This window comes from Fundulus heteroclitus, chromosome 12, assembly GCF_011125445.2.
Source record: "Fundulus heteroclitus isolate FHET01 chromosome 12, MU-UCD_Fhet_4.1, whole genome shotgun sequence".
Classification (NCBI taxonomy): domain Eukaryota; kingdom Metazoa; phylum Chordata; class Actinopteri; order Cyprinodontiformes; family Fundulidae; genus Fundulus; species Fundulus heteroclitus.
Genome location: NC_046372.1, coordinates 9,298,817 through 9,311,936, shown reverse-complemented (window position 1 = coordinate 9,311,936; position 13,120 = coordinate 9,298,817). Strand labels below are relative to the sequence as shown.

Sequence of the window (13,120 nt, the reverse complement as noted above, 5' to 3'; positions counted from 1 at the left end):
CATCCTGACAAATGCCACACCTGCAGCAACAAAAGAATTGGAAGAAAAAAAAAAAAGTCATTTAGTTTAAACCGAAACCTGAGTGAGGTCGTTTTCCCAGCTGTGGGTTTTTCATTTTTGAATATTTAAAAGCAGCTTTTGCAACTAAATGCTGCTCAGTTTAGAGAAAATAATGCAGTCTGAGTTCCCAGTTAAGTTTTATTTCCTCTGAAAATGTTGACCTCTGCGCTGCTTCTGTGATGAATCGTCGCTGAATCGCTGTTCATCCTGTCCGTTGTTCCTAGAAGTTTTCTTATCTTTTTCATTTAGATCAATGCACTAATTAATGCAGCAACAGTGCATTTACATGACTGCTGTTAATGGTATTTATAATGTCATTCATGTATGATGTAATACTTTTCAATTGTGCATGACTCCAATTGGCAAAGAAGGGATGAAAAACAATTTAAATGTGTTTTTTGACCTCAAATCTTTCATTAGTTTTTTTTAAAAGACTTATTACAAATTGTGATATAACATTTCTTGCAGTTTCACCCACCGAAGGTACAAAACATTATTCCGTGCTGCGATGTATTGTACCATGATTTATTGCAAAAAAAAAAAAAAAAAATACAATATAAAACAGTGAGATAAGACACAATATGGTACGGCACAATGAAATGTGATCTGATAAACCACAATAAAATTCAAATACACAGTTCAAATCTTCAAAAACATGTTACTGATTTGGAGACTTGCTCAACAGAGCAGAAAAACAACACGAATCTCATTTTAAAAATACTTTTCTTTATGCAGATTGTAATAATGCCACAGTACGATACAAATATATGCTGCCTAAACTCAAGCAGAAACAGTATAATCCTATACTACATATACACAGAACAACAATTTAACTGTATTCAGGGTTACAGGTTAATATATATGGTAATTAGTTAAAGTACAAGGGCTGAAAGGTTAAGCATGATGATGCATCCCAATGTTTACATCATCTTGCATCTTTATCTTGAAAAGCCATCAGAGAAATTTAGTGAGGTCATTGGTATAAAGTTGAGATACACTGTAGTTCCTAAATATTTCCTCTATAATAAAATTAAGTATGCTGATATTGTATCAACAATGTTATTATCACTCATAGAGTTGAAGTAGAAGAAGAACCCGAATATTATATATTATTCAAATAAAACAACTGAGAGAGTCTGGAACACCAAAACTCTTAAACATCAAGAAACATCATGCACAAACAGAAAAAAAAAGTAAAAACAACTTAGGATTTCTCATTGTGCCGTTTCTGCGATTTGTTCATGTGCCATTTCAGGAACTTCTCGTGTTTGATGTGAAGACATGACGGTGTCTTCTCGCCCTTCATAAACACTCTGTAAACCAAGAACAAGGATGATGACAGGATGAGTTTGTTTTCAATAAATCTGTCGTTCCAGACACAATCTTTGAAGCAGTTAGCAGTGTAGTCAGATGCCCCTGAAAGACAGCCTCTTGCTGAATAGTCGCCTTAAAGCAGAGCGCATAATGCATGCATGCTTTTGTGTGAATAATCTCGGCTCGTTGGTGCTATCATCTGAACTTTTCTGTGAGCGGGTCATTTGCTGCACTTACACGAGAGCGTCGATGTCACAAGCTCCGCTGCTGTACTGCCGATCCAATCGCTGTATCTTCCAAAGCTTTCTAGGGTTCAACTGTCTTGTTCGGATGCAGCATTTTGGGATGCCAGCTGAGAGAAAGGACACAGTAATGACCAAAACACATCATAAACTAGCTTAATACTAAGCATGATTGAAAAGAATAACAGAAAACAAAGAAAGAAGCAACCAACTTTGTGTCTTAATACAAAAACCTAGTTGAAAAAACCTATGAAAATCCTGATCCTGTTGGGAGAGTTGCCACCCACGGTTGTAGCCTGGAGAGTCTACTTAATTGGACCAAAAGCATCAGTTAAATCTTTCCATGTCGTAACCGCAAGAAAACTTCACAAGCGCTCTTTTTTTAACTCTATAAAAAAGAAATGCAAGCGCCTCAGTCTACACTCATTCAAGAGAATGCACGTTATTGCTAATCAGATAAATTGGACTTGTCATCGGATACTGGTTCTGACTTGTGCATTAAAGGTGCGCGTCTTACCGTCAGTGGAGGTGATGGCCAAAAAGCTCAGGCAGACAACCAGGAAGATGACCTTCGGATCCATGATGGCAGAGCTACTGTGGGCAGATACTCTTCACAGCCCTATATATGCACATCACAAACTTGCACGCGCATGTGCACAACAGCCCCCCCGGGCCACCCAATAAGCCTGTTTCGTTTAGAGCAGCAGCTGAAAGCTATAAAAAGCTGTAGAGCAGTGACGATGTGTGGAGTTTAAGTCTTTTATTAGCCCAAATCCTTCCACTTCTCAGTTCGGATTAATAAAACTGTTGATGCTGGATTGATGCATAATCTAGGAATGCTCCACAGGCTTGGACAAGTTTATTGACAGCACACCAACGGACTGTCTTTTGATTGAACGATGGCGCATGACAGCCCAACAAAAGCCACACACGCAGCAACAAAACAAAGGGTGGAGGAATAATGACAGCCGTTGAATCATTTTGTTTAAACAAAAGCACGGAAGAGGTCAAGGGAAGCAAAGGATCCGTTGCAAGGAGGCATAAGAGAACGTAAATGGGAAATCGCCAATATCCAGTCTGTCCTGTGTCCGTCCATCACTGTGTGGTTTTGCTTATCCGCAGAACAGGACAGGTCCGAATTACAACAATCGGGTCTGCAGGGAGGATCAGCGAGGCTGACCTTCTCTCCATCCAGGACCCGTACGGGGCTGGGATGAAGGAAAAGGGCAGCTAACCTCTCTGCAGACCCCACCCATCCTGCACACAAGTTACAAACTCACAACCTCCCTTTTTTTCCTTTCTTTACAAATTACAAGAAAAAAAAAAACCATTGACTAAGAAAACACATACCAGATGTTCATATATTTATGGCAAACATCTGCACGCAGTGAGCACTCTAACCTGTGGAGTCAAAGTCCTTCATTGTGCACACAGTCATGGCCAAATAAAGCTGATTCTGAATATTTTAGGTCGGTATGCAGTGTGTGTATGCGGTTTCCCTCTTTGGAAAAAAACTGCCGTCTTAGCTCCCACATAATTTGTTTTTCCCTTTAACATTTCTGTAAAAAACAGCAACAACTAAAGTGTCGGGATGACTATGGAAGATTAGGGATTTAACTGTCTGCCTCGGGCGACTGAAAAACTTAGCATTTCCTTTGCATCGCGTTTGAAGGATGCTGTAAAGTGGTGAATTTAAATGCTCAGCGTTCAGTCTATATAAAATAAGAGAAGATATTCTGAAATGTTCGCAGGCACTTCTCACCAAAGGGGAAGGCGACAGCAAAATGACGGCTTGAGCAGACAACAACTAGAAACACTACAGCATACAGAAGGGAATTAAGACAGGGCATACAAGGGAAAAGACTGGGGTCTGAATACAATATATATGTTGATAATAAGAATTTACTAGGTTATTTTAATTTTGTCAACTTATGCAGCACCCTTTGCCAGAAAAATGTGTCTTATGGCAGTAAGAAACTGAACCATGCAGCTACTTAGATAGCTATTGATACTTGCTAGCAGCCTCTCTTTCTACCAGAGACGTATGTCTATAATAGGTTTGTTAGCCTATAAGGAGGCAGTTCTGAAAGTTTTTTTGTCTTTTGATGGGGATAAGAATGCCATTTGATGACATACGGAATATACCAGATGGTTTGTTATTGAAGAGTTTGCCAGACACAACTTAGAGCTAACCTGAAGGAAACCATCACACCACTGCTTTCTCCTGCTGATAGATTATTTGGAGCCGCGAGTACAGACGCACCATGTACATCTGCGATTTGGAGATGGCTGTGCTGCTGTTTTTGACTTCCTCAAAGTGATGGGGGATGAAAGTGTTTAGATTTCTTTTTTTTTTCTTCTTTTTTTTCACGTGTTTCCAATAATCAATCAGACGTTAATGTCAGATAAAGATGGGCCGAGTAAACACAAAAGGAAGTTTTCAAATGACGATTTCATTTATTACAATAAAAAAGCTATCTAAATCGACATGGTGAAAAATTGCTTCCCTTGTTAAATCATGAATGAACCGTGACTAACTTTCATTTTTTATTTTGGAAAACTGAGTTCAGTTTTACTAATCACTATCAACTCTGATTAATCTCCGAACTGAACAATCTAGTTTGTCAACATGAAGTACACAATAAATATTTCACAAGCCAACCACGCCCTGACCTTGAGAACAGACAGATAACACGTCCATTCGCCTCCATCAGCCTGGAAAGGGTTATTAAAAAGGCATTTTGACGGCTTTAGGACTTCAGTGAACCACAGTGATATTATCAAAAAAGGAACAAGACTGAATGATACAAAAAACACAAAATGAAGATGATGGAGTGGCCCAGTCAAAGGGAAGACTTAAATGACATTAAGATTAAGACGTTGATGTGACCTTAAACAGGCTATTCATGCTTGAGAGTTCATTTACAACAAGGGTGTCGAAATGTGATATTTCAGCACGTGACCTGAAATTGTCAAGTCAAAAGTACTCCAGGGCCAAAAAATATAATAAATAATAAAATAATAATAATAATTAATAGAAAATATTTTAAAAATTAACTTTTTTTTATCTGCTCTACAAAATGTTGTCAGTTTAATAAAACATATTATTTGTTGTTCTTTAGGAAAAGGATATGTAAATAATTGTAGAAGTTCATAATGGGTTTTGCTCATTTGCCTGATTTAAAGAATAACAGCAATTTTGCAAATAAATCTGGGCTTGCCTGAAAAAAAAAAATTTTGCTCTTGCAACATAAGAACAAGATTTGCATCAGTATTTCTTTTAAAACACTTTAGCCCATTTTAAAAAATGATTTCAAAGCAGATTTTAATGCACCAAAGTCTGCATTTGAGTAAAAGTCATTGGATAGAAGTCCTATTTACAGTGAAAGTAAAAGCACTTTGGAAACGCATGCTCTACAACAATGTAAAAGTTCAGTTATAACAACAGCTTGATGGAAGTTGTTGGTGCCGGGAAAAGTGCAATCATTTATTGGGTCAGGTTAGCATTAATGTTAAAAGTTAGTGCTGTCTGATATTAAGATTTTTTTTTTTTTTTTTTTTGATGATCTGAAACATTTCAGTGTTATATAAAAAAGTAAAAACAGAGGAAATCTGTAAAGCATAGGAAAATACATTTTCACATCACTGTTTATCATGATGACGGGGTGAATATTATCTACGGTGCAACAAAAAAATGGTAATTAAAATTATGCAGATTATTACCACTAATTGGTCAGTGCAACAGTTGGTCAAGATGGAGACTGAACACGGGCCGGTAGGCGGGGAAATCCCTGCCGCTGCCTGCACACTAACGTTTCGTACATCTGTAGTAAAACATTAATACTCCAGAATAAAGGACAATAGTTCAGTTCTTTCCTTCGTTTAATTAAATGACAGATAAATTATCTTTTACTAATCCAAATACAATTTGTTGAATTGTAGTCGGATTGAAAGTTGTGTAATTCCATTTGAAAATGGTTCCGTCTAATTATGACCCAGTTTATTACTGTCCACATCACAAAACTGTATTACTAGATTATTAGACTATCGTAATATAAGATAAACTAAGCAGTTAATACACTGACAAGATATTTTCACAATTTCAAATGAAGCATGCCACCAGAAAGGCATAACGTTTCCCTCACAGCAAGCGGCTAAACAGCAGTGGCTCCGGTATAGGACTACATTGTTTAGATCTTGGAGGTCAGAAGTAGAGGTATTGTAATCCCCATTTGGCATCATGGCTAATATCAATGAAGCCAAAGTTCATTTTGGGTTCCTCCCACATCTCTGTTGAATAGTGTACGATTTAATTGAGCATGCCAGAGGACAATATAATATTAGGAAGAAGAAAAAAATTCCCCTGGAGGAGTTTTTAAGGTAGCAAAGACAACAGAGAGCGTGTTGTTGATGCAGGCACTTGCAGTACCTGATGTGGTTGCAATCAAAACTGACAAGTTAAGTAATACTTGTGTTCCCACGTTTGAGAATCTGCAACAAGAATTTGGCCCTTTACGTGTTTCTTTTGTCTGAGCCAGTCAGGCATAACGAGATTGGTATACTAAGGTTTTATGACATCCTGGCATCTTTGTGTTGTAAAATAAGCAACAAGGATTTGCTTTGGAACACCGAGTAATCCCCTGTTATCCGCTTTGAGTAGCGGCTGGTCATGAGAATGTGTTTTTAATTCACAACAAAATCTCTGTTGAAAAGTAGAAATTCCCTAGAACCTCTTTAAGTGTACAGCAACTTAAACAAGAAAGGCTTACTGTATCTGCACAGTTAATATGTCAGTCTTGAAGATGCTAAGGTTTTTAAAATCTTTACAGAAGCTGTCGCTGCAGGAGAGGGAGAGGTTTGGAGACGCGAGGAAGGCATCAAAACTCACAGGGAACTTCAGAAAGACAGCTAGAACCAGCATGTACAGCTTTTACAAGAAAAGAAGTAAATCAATCATGATGTACTCAATAAATGTTCTCTGCCCAACACCCCACAGCTGAAAAAAAAAAAAAAGCCTGTTGAAGCTTATGTTCAGGTTCCTGCAGAACATTTGAAAATAGCTCGGGAAATATTGGCAAACTACGGTCTGTTCAGACGAAACAAAAACCAAACTCTTTGGATGTCACTGCACATGCCATGTTCGTTGGAAGACTTGTTCCACACATCACCTTAAAAACATCAGACCAAAGTGCAGTTCAAAGGTCGGACTATCATGGTGCGGGCACTTGACAAAAAGCATCCACCCAGTATCTAAACCTGCTTCTCCATGCAGGGTAAAGGGGGTTGCTTTTCTCCAGCAGTCACTGAGCGATAGATAGGGTACACCCTGGACAGGTCGCCCGTCTATCCCAGGGCAACATGGAGGCACCCTTTACAAACAACCATGCACACACGCACACACCTAAGGGCAAATTGCAGAGACCAATTAACCTTACAGTCTTGTTTTTGGAACGTGGGAGAATGTCGGGGTACCCTGAGAGTTTAGAATTACATGAAGTAATGCTCTAACGCTGGTGAAGATTCTCAGTCATCCAAGTCATGGTCATTGCAAAAAAGTTAAAAAAGCGAAACAACTGGACTTTTTTCCGAAATTTGAAGACGTTTCGCTTCCTATCCAGAAAGCTTTCACGATTCAAAAAGTCTGGTGTAATGTGGAGTATCAAGCTTTATACTACTGCCCAACAAAGGCCTTCTATGGCTTAGATAACTTGCAAATTGAACTGAAACTGGTCCTTAAGGTGTAGGTGGACAGCAGAGTCTTGAGTTTCCAATATAAAGATTTGAACATTCCTCACTGCACTGAACTGCATACAGGGAGTGAGGAATGTTTGAATCTTTATATTGGAGAAACCAAACAACCTCTCCACAGACGCATGGCTCAATCTGAGGAGAGCTACCTCCTCAGGACAAGACTCTGCTGTCCACCTACACCTAAAGGACAAAGGACACTCTTTTGAGGACCAAAATGTTCACATTTTGGTACAAAGAAGACGGATGGTTTGAAAGGGCCGTGAAGGAAGCCATCTACGTTAAAGAGGAAAAAACAACCTTAAACAAAGGAGGAGGCCTTAGGTTCCAACTCTCAAAAACGTACAACACAGCTATATGATTAATTCCGGCCAATCATCACCTCAATTCTCACCTCCATACGGGTGATCAAAACATCGTTCCTTTAAGCCACAGGTGTCAAACTCAAGGCCCACAGGCTGAATCTGGCCCGTCAAGGTAAATAATCCGGCCCTCAAGAGCCAAAAAAAAGGCACATCATGTCATAAAGTAGAGGGATATATCCTTTTAAAGTGTATAAAGTGGCTAAATCTGTGCCTCCTGTAAGTGTAACTCACCCCAATATCAACTTTTTTTGCAGATAAACTTTATAAACTGGGCCTAAGGTTGCTACTTTTATGTTACTGTGCATTTTTTATACTTCTATTGTGAACTGGAATGAAATTATGAAATGAAAAGTATCGTCTCTACACATGTAACCGGCCCTTTTAATGACTTCATGACGCCAAAGTGGCCCCATATAGAAATGAGTTTGACACCCCTGCTTTAAGCCAAGCCAATAACAATCCTAACGACTCCTCGCTACAGAGGAGGGGACCAGTTTCGGTTCAATCTGCTGGCTTAATGGCTTCAACGACAGCCCATTACTAAGGGGTGGACCTGTTTCAGTTAAATTTGCAAGTTATCTAAGCCATTACAAGGCCTTTGTTGGGAAGTACTATAAAGCTTGCCACTCCACATTACTCCAGACTTTTTGAATTGAGAAAGCTTTCCGGATAGGAAGCTAAACCTCTTCAAACTGCGGAAAAAAAGTCCAGTTGTTTCATTTTTTTAACTTTTTGGAATGACCATGACCTGGATGACTGAGAATCTTCCCCAGCATTACATGAAGGTTGAAAGCAAAGGTGGATTTTTAAGCAAGACGACGATCCAACATGATCCTTCGTTTGAAAGAACAGGTTAAAATAAAACCTGAAACTGGGTTCTCCAAAATGATGTGTTGAAGCTGTGATTACCAATGAAGGAGCAATGGTGTTTCACACTTGTTGTGCCATTCCACTTTATAACACATTATTTATGGACCAATTTAGATGTCTGTACAATATTTATCTTCCCCACTGTAATATAGCTTCTTTGCTCTGTTACAGGAGTGATGCGGGTAGTGACAGTAGAACAAGGCTGAACTTTAAACACAAAACGACGGACAATATAAAAGAAATAGTTGTAAAATCTGAGGCAAGACTAAACATATAACTGTGTAAATCTGGGAGGTGCTCTTTTCCGCTCTCAGAAGAATGAGAGACACATCCCAGACAAACCGCCATCACTTGCTCCCATGTCAGGATTCATTCATCACAGAACGGGGGGGCAAAGAAGATTACGATTCCCAGCCTTTCATTTATCAAATTAAAACATGTCCGTACAAGACGGTGAGAACTTAACGTTTTAAAGAGGGTGACTCCAAATTGATACCCTATAAATCACTGGCAAAAATCATACCGGTTATTCTGGCTGACTTCTCCGGTGTAGTTATCATTCCAGTCTCTTTCACACACACGGAAAATTAACCAGTGTGACTAATATGAACCTGCCGGTTTGATGAGAAAACAACAACGACAGGCCTTCAAGGTAGAGATCTCCTCCACAAAATACGTTTCTGCTACACAGGAGTGAATTTACTGAAGCAGTCGTAACACAGTGGCAACTTTACTTCATGATCCGTCGTTTATTTACACCGTTTTCTTTGACTTGAACTGTGTACATTATGTGCACGTATGTACATTTTCCTTTTTAAGTGACAGCAAGAGAGAAATTTGCCGTGGGTGTAATCTCTCTGTTCTGGGATTTTAAACGTGTTTCTATTCAGAAAAAACAAATTGAAGAGCACAGAAAAAGACATTTAGGACAGAACAAAGATTGACTGGGGTCAGAGTTCACAGGTTGAGGCCTAACATCTGTTGCGGCTGCAGGTGGTCGGGAGCTTGACGCTCGTGGCGTCAGTAGTCGTTCTGTCCTCTGCTGGCCACGTGAAGGAGGCGAAGCAGCAGATCCGTGGGCGAGCTCCTTGCGGAGCTCTGGGCTGGATCTGTGGCGTCCGTCTCCCCGAGGCAGTCGGAGTCCAGCAGGCAGCCCTCTGAGAAGGAACACTGGATCAGTTTGCATCATGAAGCACACAATAAATGCACTGAAAACGGCAGATTTAACGACAGGACCGTACCGGAGTTACAGCAGAGACCCGAGGAGGCACATCGGCCCCCCTCGGGTCCACAGGGTCTCCCTCCTGCCTGGCAGGGGGTGAGCAGGTAGTTCTCCTCCTCACAGTGAGCTGACGCCGCGGAGCCCAGCAGGCAGCCCAGGCCGTCTCCACAGCAGATGCTAGGGCCGAAGCAGCGGCCCCTGTCTCCAGGGCCACAGGGCATGCACTAGAGAAAAGCAGAGTTGGCGAACTTTACATTGGGAGCAATAAAAAAATGTTTCTTCAGATCATCCTAGCATTCATAATGACGTTGCTTTTCGCTTGCATCTTCACCCCTAAAAGAGATTTAGTTTCCAAATAAACGTATAATTCTTCTCGTAATGTAAATGCGTCACATTTATATGTTTGTGATATCTGTTACTTATGTCTTAAAGTATTTTCCCAAACACAGTAGAAGTAAAATATGAAAATATATAACAAAATACAATGTAGTTTTGACACAGGTTAACACCGGGCTTAGAAGATTTTTTTTATAATGTATATTATTGTATTGCATTGTCACATCTCTTAGTTCTATAATCTAAGACAAATTTAACCTTTGTTTATTAATCCAAATTTAAAAACAAAAAAATATTCATGTCAATAAAAATATCGGAGAATCAAATAGTTTCACAATTTCAGTCTTAAAATTCATACTTTACCTAGAATACTACACATTATTAAAAAGAATTTCATGTCTAAAATATTTATACGTTCAAATAGTAAATTTAATGTTTTTATGTTATGCTTTAAATTTACTACTTTTTAAAGAACATTTTGTGTCTTTGGTGCTGTTTTATTTACCCATGTTGCTTTCTGTAAAGCACTTTGTACACAAATTGTGCTTTAAAAATAAAGATATAAATATGTCACATTTGTATGTGTTTATATATAATTTTTATCTTTCCTCTGGAATAGAAATAAAGTCTAAAAAAGAAAACAAAATGCACATACACAAAAATATTTTTTAGGAAACTTTAGGAAATTGTTTCCTAAAATTGGTTTTAGTAAAATTGGAAATATAATTAGTTATCACAATTCTTATAACATTGTTCAGCTGTATTTATATATGCAATACATTGACAACTTTTTAAAAAAAGTCCTCCCAATTCAGAAATTCTTCATGCCATATTAAAAATGATCTCTCAAATTCAAATATTGTCAAGATTTTATTCTTAAAAGGAACATTCTATCTAGAGTTCACATTACTAAGTCAATAAAAACTGAAGTTTCCCATTATTATGCTTTTATGAGTTATTTCTTACATGTTCTTTTGTTTGCTTCTATTGTAAAAATATTTTTTTACAATATAACTGGATACAAAAATACTGCTTAATACTTTATATACAACCATTTTAAATCTTCAGAAGGTTAATAATAGGCTTTCAAAAAAGAAGGATTATTAACAGGATTTGTATTTATTTCATTTAAAGCACTGTTTTTTCCCAGTTTCAAGAATAAATTGATGCCCATCTAAATTCAAAACTAATCAAGAAAATCATTAAAATTGATCCCTGAAAGACAAATATTCTTGCAATTTAATTTCATATAGTCATGAATCAGCCTTTGCATCACAAATACAATAAAAAAATAAAGGAAAGTGTAAAATAATATACTAAATATGACAGTTTAGGGTTAAAAGCAGTTTGACACTCTTGAAACGTTAACATGAAAAGTTGTGTAATTTATATTCACGGAATATTACAATTCTTATCGCAGTTTCCCAGTTTTAAAGGGGCCCTGCTTTTATAACCTACATGCATTCAAACCAATAAATGAATCATGCCACTTTAAAACAAATTCCTAATCATTTTTTTAAAAAATATTTTATTTTGAATATTACGCATTATTGAAGTATAGAACATTTCTTCGTAAAGACTGGCAATAAGTAACAGCGCATCTCTTCCGGTCCTCACCTGTCTGATGCCGCCCTCCGGCAGCGCGCGCTTCCCTCCCCGGGGGCAGTTCTGGATGTAGCAGGCGGAGGAGAGCGCGAGGAGTCCCAGGACGCACAGGGGGAGCATGGAGTGATGCATGGCTGCTGGTTCGGATCGAGCACCTGTTAGTTCCTCCGCTGGCGTGGATGTGTGACCGGCAGACCCCCGGTCACTCATCTCTTATACACACACGGACACGCGGTTTGACAAAGAGACCCACACCTGACGTCACTGGCTCTCCACCTCCCCACCGGGCTCCGTGCGCGAGCCGTGCGCGCCAGGGGTCGCGGCAGATGTGCGTCCGCATTGGATGCGCGCATCAGTCAAATCTACACAGGAAAACAGCATCTGTATTCAGCCACGCGCCGCACTTTACTTCTAATAAGCTTTTCAGGATAATTTCCGCGCTCGATGACACAATAAACCTGCGGAGACACAACAATTAAACGGAGCTCGAGAACAACTAATCTGATTTATATTAATAAGCAGCGAGATGCGGACCAACTTATGATGATCATGCACCGTTCAGTTGATCAGTGGAGCCATTTTTTATTTATTTTTGCTGTGGTTGCATGCAGACAACTGAGACCATGAGAACCTCAGGGTCACACAAATTACGGGGCTGAAAAAAAAAAACTGTTGATGAGCATGAAAACATTAGCATTTCCAACAAACATATTTCAACTGATTGCTATGTTCTGCAGCATGCTTTGAGTTGCATCTCACCTATTAGCTGTTGTGATGCTGATTAACTAAACGGCAAGAGGTAAAACTGAGCATCAGCGAGTTAATGAGCATAATTGTCCTTTAATAGGCTTCACGATTTTACTCTTAAAAGGCATTTATCATCACTTTCACAACTTTTCCTTTTGAAACGTGTCCAAGCAACCAGCAGTGATAACAATATATTTTTAACGTCGACCTCCAGGAACATAACAAAATAGCCGCCTGAGAAAAATCATAGGGACAGCAAGGTCTATAGCTCAACTTCGAGCTCAAAAAATGAAGATTTATAAAGTGATTTATCCAGAGAGAATGAGCAAGTCAGGAACTGTTATCTGAGCATGGTAGTTTGGAAACGTAACAAACCGGCACTCTGCCATTACTGTAGATTTAGGCCCCAGGCTCCCATATTTGATCTTCTGTTTTTGAAAATAAAACTCACTCTTTCACTGGGATTTCAGTCAAAAACAATATAACTGATATATACTTTTCCCCAGATAGCTTGGGATAAATCTGACGCGTACAACACCAATATTCAAAAGAAGATCCTAAGCAGCACAAGGCTAAAGAGTCTCCCAAAACAATTGTAATTCATATTCTCT

General features: G+C 38.8%; 1 protein-coding gene across 1 annotated transcript; it reads right to left on the bottom strand.

The window, feature by feature from the left end:
- Positions 1–9,467: 9,467 nt before the first annotated feature.
- LOC118556508 (vasotocin-neurophysin VT 1-like) lies at positions 9,468–11,976 on the bottom strand. Its single transcript, XM_036144800.1, has 3 exons — positions 11,775–11,976; positions 9,841–10,045; positions 9,468–9,756 (listed from the first exon to the last, which is right to left on the bottom strand). Exons 1-3 carry the CDS (start codon positions 11,970–11,972, stop codon positions 9,620–9,622), a joined length of 540 nt encoding a protein of 179 aa, XP_036000693.1. The 5' UTR covers positions 11,973–11,976; the 3' UTR covers positions 9,468–9,619.
- Positions 11,977–13,120: the final 1,144 nt, after the last annotated feature.